Source organism: Sinocyclocheilus anshuiensis, unplaced genomic scaffold (genome assembly GCF_001515605.1).
Source record: "Sinocyclocheilus anshuiensis isolate Anshui unplaced genomic scaffold, SAMN03320099.WGS_v1.1 scaffold1379, whole genome shotgun sequence".
In the NCBI taxonomy this organism is placed as follows: Eukaryota; Metazoa; Chordata; class Actinopteri; order Cypriniformes; family Cyprinidae; genus Sinocyclocheilus; species Sinocyclocheilus anshuiensis.
In genome coordinates, this window is record NW_015536530.1 from 50,160 (window position 1) to 54,735 (window position 4,576).

Below are 4,576 nucleotides of genomic sequence, written 5' to 3' on the forward strand. Positions count from 1 at the left end.
ATTTATCTTGAGGCATCCCTAGTAAAAAAGTAGTATATGTAAAATACATTTATTTCATACTAAGTATAGTTTGAATCTATTAACATATTCAGTCGCTGGAGACTTACTGATATAAAAATTATAATGAAACATTATATGGATTACTACTTGTGCAAAATGCACATTTCCTAATATTCAGTTAAAAATGTGTTTTAAATCACTATCGATGAAGACTGTATGATCTTTGAATAACATCAGTCTTGAAATGCAAGATGTTTAAAGTGTACCTGAAGCAGCCTATGTTTGCAATAGTTCCACTTTAACACAATCAGTTGGACTGCTTCCGCACAATTAAAGTGCATTAAGTACTAAATTAGTTGTTCCAATTTAGCAGAGTTTAAGTATACCAGTTCAATATATCAAAAGCACAATTGCAGGGTATTTTTATTAAGTACATAAATATATACTTAGCATGAAATAAATTTATTATAAATGCATTTACGCATATCTAGGGATTTCACTTCAATTATATATATATATAGTGTCAGAATGAAAGTGAGAGGAACCTGAGACAGGAAGTACAGTGTTGAAATAATCCGCGGTCTAAACTGAATGTTGCTTTATATTAGACACACAGACGCTAGCGTTAGTTCACTCAAGGCGGAGGCCTCTCATACTTATGCTAAATATTTAATCGCTAATATACACATAATATAATATACTCATCTGACATTAAAACCTGCCTCGTTTCCGCATGAGAGAGAGAGAGAGAGCTGTTACATAAGCTTTACTATATCATATATGTTTATATGTATCCATATGTTTTAATGTCATTCTTTCAATATTACTTGTTCAAATGTTATTTCAATTGTTATATTGTTCCAAATGACCTTTTCCTATGCATGCTTTGGCAATGCAAAATGTGCTTTTGTCATGCCAATAAAGCCAATTGAACTGAATTGAATTGAGAGAGAGAGAGAGAGAGAGATACAGAGAGAGGGAGAGACAGAGAGAGAGAGAGAGAGAGACAGAGAGAGAGAGAGAGAGAGACACAGAGAGAGAGAGAGAGAGAGAGAGAGATGGAGAGCGAGAGAGAGAGGGAGAGGGAGAGAGAGAGAGAGAGAGAGAGAGAGAGAGACAGAGAGAGAGAGAGAGAGAGACACAGAGAGAGAGAGAGAGAGAGAGAGAGATGGAGAGCGAGAGAGAGAGGGAGAGGGAGAGAGAGAGAGAGAGAGAGAGAGAGAGAGACAGAGAGAGAGAGAGAGAGAGACACAGAGAGAGAGAGAGAGAGAGAGAGAGATGGAGAGCGAGAGAGAGAGGGAGAGGGAGAGAGAGAGAGAGAGAGAGAGAGAGAGAGACAGAGAGAGAGAGAGAGAGAGACACAGAGAGAGAGAGAGAGAGAGAGAGAGATGGAGAGCGAGAGAGAGAGGGAGAGGGAGAGAGAGAGAGAGAGAGAGAGAGAGAGAGACAGAGAGAGAGAGAGAGAGAGACACAGAGAGAGAGAGAGAGAGAGAGAGAGATGGAGAGCGAGAGAGAGAGGGAGAGGGAGAGAGAGAGAGAGAGAGAGAGAGAGAGAGACAGAGAGAGAGAGAGAGAGAGACACAGAGAGAGAGAGAGAGAGAGAGAGAGATGGAGAGCGAGAGAGAGAGGGAGAGGGAGAGAGAGAGAGAGAGAGAGAGAGAGAGAGACAGAGAGAGAGAGAGAGAGAGACACAGAGAGAGAGAGAGAGAGAGAGAGAGATGGAGAGCGAGAGAGAGAGGGAGAGGGAGAGAGAGAGAGAGAGAGAGAGAGAGAGAGACAGAGAGAGAGAGAGAGAGAGACACAGAGAGAGAGAGAGAGAGAGAGAGAGATGGAGAGCGAGAGAGAGAGGGAGAGGGAGAGAGAGAGAGAGAGAGAGAGAGAGAGAGACAGAGAGAGAGAGAGAGAGAGACACAGAGAGAGAGAGAGAGAGAGAGAGAGATGGAGAGCGAGAGAGAGAGGGAGAGGGAGAGAGAGAGAGAGAGAGAGAGAGAGAGAGACAGAGAGAGAGAGAGAGAGAGACACAGAGAGAGAGAGAGAGAGAGAGAGAGATGGAGAGCGAGAGAGAGAGGGAGAGGGAGAGAGAGAGAGAGAGAGAGAGAGAGAGAGACAGAGAGAGAGAGAGAGAGAGACACAGAGAGAGAGAGAGAGAGAGAGAGAGATGGAGAGCGAGAGAGAGAGGGAGAGGGAGAGAGAGAGAGAGAGAGAGAGAGAGAGAGACAGAGAGAGAGAGAGAGAGAGACACAGAGAGAGAGAGAGAGAGAGAGAGAGATGGAGAGCGAGAGAGAGAGGGAGAGGGAGAGAGAGAGAGAGAGAGAGAGAGAGAGAGACAGAGAGAGAGAGAGAGAGAGACACAGAGAGAGAGAGAGAGAGAGAGAGAGATGGAGAGCGAGAGAGAGAGGGAGAGGGAGAGAGAGAGAGAGAGAGAGAGAGAGAGAGACAGAGAGAGAGAGAGAGAGAGACACAGAGAGAGAGAGAGAGAGAGAGAGAGATGGAGAGCGAGAGAGAGAGGGAGAGGGAGAGAGAGAGAGAGAGAGAGAGAGAGAGAGACAGAGAGAGAGAGAGAGAGAGACACAGAGAGAGAGAGAGAGAGAGAGAGAGATGGAGAGCGAGAGAGAGAGGGAGAGGGAGAGAGAGAGAGAGAGAGAGAGAGAGAGAGACAGAGAGAGAGAGAGAGAGAGACACAGAGAGAGAGAGAGAGAGAGAGAGAGATGGAGAGCGAGAGAGAGAGGGAGAGGGAGAGAGAGAGAGAGAGAGAGAGAGAGAGAGACAGAGAGAGAGAGAGAGAGAGACACAGAGAGAGAGAGAGAGAGAGAGAGAGATGGAGAGCGAGAGAGAGAGGGAGAGGGAGAGAGAGAGAGAGAGAGAGAGAGAGAGAGACAGAGAGAGAGAGAGAGAGAGACACAGAGAGAGAGAGAGAGAGAGAGAGAGATGGAGAGCGAGAGAGAGAGGGAGAGGGAGAGAGAGAGAGAGAGAGAGAGAGAGAGAGACAGAGAGAGAGAGAGAGAGAGACACAGAGAGAGAGAGAGAGAGAGAGAGAGATGGAGAGCGAGAGAGAGAGGGAGAGGGAGAGAGAGAGAGAGAGAGAGAGAGAGAGAGACAGAGAGAGAGAGAGAGAGAGACACAGAGAGAGAGAGAGAGAGAGAGAGAGATGGAGAGCGAGAGAGAGAGGGAGAGGGAGAGAGAGAGAGAGAGAGAGAGAGAGAGAGACAGAGAGAGAGAGAGAGAGAGACACAGAGAGAGAGAGAGAGAGAGAGAGAGATGGAGAGCGAGAGAGAGAGGGAGAGGGAGAGAGAGAGAGAGAGAGAGAGAGAGAGGGAAACGCACTTCCGCCTTCGAACACGCGTGACCAAATAAGGAGCGCTCGAGCGCTGTGAGGAAACTCAACAGAATAAACTGAATAAAGCTGATGGAAACTACAGCGGCCGACTTTCACTAAACTTATCCGAGAGCTTGCGGCTTCACGGGGCTGCTCCGTTATAACGCGAGCGCATCCTGATTTTCACACGAGGAAGAAGGAACAAGTAAAACAAAAAAAGGCTAAATACGTCGCAATTTAAAGAAAGAAAGCAGGGCGAAGTAAGTTTTATATGACTGTAAATGTCGTACCGTGACTTGGTTCAGCCAGCCGCCCGGTGCTGAAGCCCAGACGGACTCCTGACCCGCTGTGCACCCGAGGATGACCGCATCATCCACCCACTCGCTCTTGGTCAGGCTGCTGATGTAGCTGTCCCAGCTCATGACTGCTGCTTTAGATCTGAGGAGCAATAAAACTCATCATCATCATAATCATCATCATCAGCTAGCTGCTCGCCTCACTTAATACCGCGCGCTGAGCGGACAGACACCAAAGCGAGAAGAGAACGAAAGTACCTGAGTGCGTCTCTGCTCCGATGCAAAGTGAGTTTGAGGAAGTCCGTGTGAGTTTATATGCGCGCCCTGCCCACGGCCCACTTCCGCACCAGAGACCGACTGAAGATGCGCTGTCTGCACTGTCTCAGCCATTTCACAGCATGCAGATTATGTAGACGTTTAGCAAACATGATGGAAACCCTCCCTGACAGCTCACGTACATCGCGGACACGTCTGCTAGACGTATTTTTTAGAGTGTTTGCTCATCTGCAATACGTCTGTAGGACGTTTCCTATCAGATGTCAAATAGACGTTTAGAAGATGTCTTTAAGATGTTTATGATGTAAAACTGACATCTTAGAGACGTCTGTCAGATGTTTGCACACAGCAGATGAAGCGATGTTTAACAGTCGTCTCGCAGACGTATGCGTGCTTCTCTTCTGAGCGTTCTGAAACAAGTAGTAACATTTAAAAAACGTTAGATGCACACCCTAATAAAACGTTTTTTTTGTCTATGCAAACATTGAAGGAACGTTTAATTTGATAATTTTCTAAATATTATGGGATGTTACTCCTGAATGTTCTGAAATATGCAGTGAAATTTAAAACAAATAATAAAAATCCTAGTGAAACATTTCATGAACGATGTACAAATGTTTTGAAAACCAGATAACTTTGAACAAATGTTCTGTAAACGTCACCACACGAATGTTTGTTCATAACTTTG

The 4,576-nt window shown here is 45.9% G+C and overlaps 1 protein-coding gene across 1 annotated transcript in view; it reads right to left on the bottom strand.

The window, feature by feature from the left end:
* The window catches only part of LOC107694639 (profilin-1-like), a 6,679-nt gene extending 2,712 nt beyond the window's left edge, over positions 1–3,967 (bottom strand). Inside the window, exons 1-2 of the mRNA XM_016494325.1 lie at positions 3,871–3,967; positions 3,607–3,754 (exon numbers count right to left, since the gene is read on the bottom strand). Coding sequence (XP_016349811.1) covers positions 3,607–3,738 — 132 coding nt within the window. The 5' untranslated portion in view covers positions 3,739–3,754; positions 3,871–3,967. The remainder of the gene's footprint in view (positions 1–3,606; positions 3,755–3,870) is intronic.
* Between the last annotated feature and the right edge of the window lie 609 nt (positions 3,968–4,576).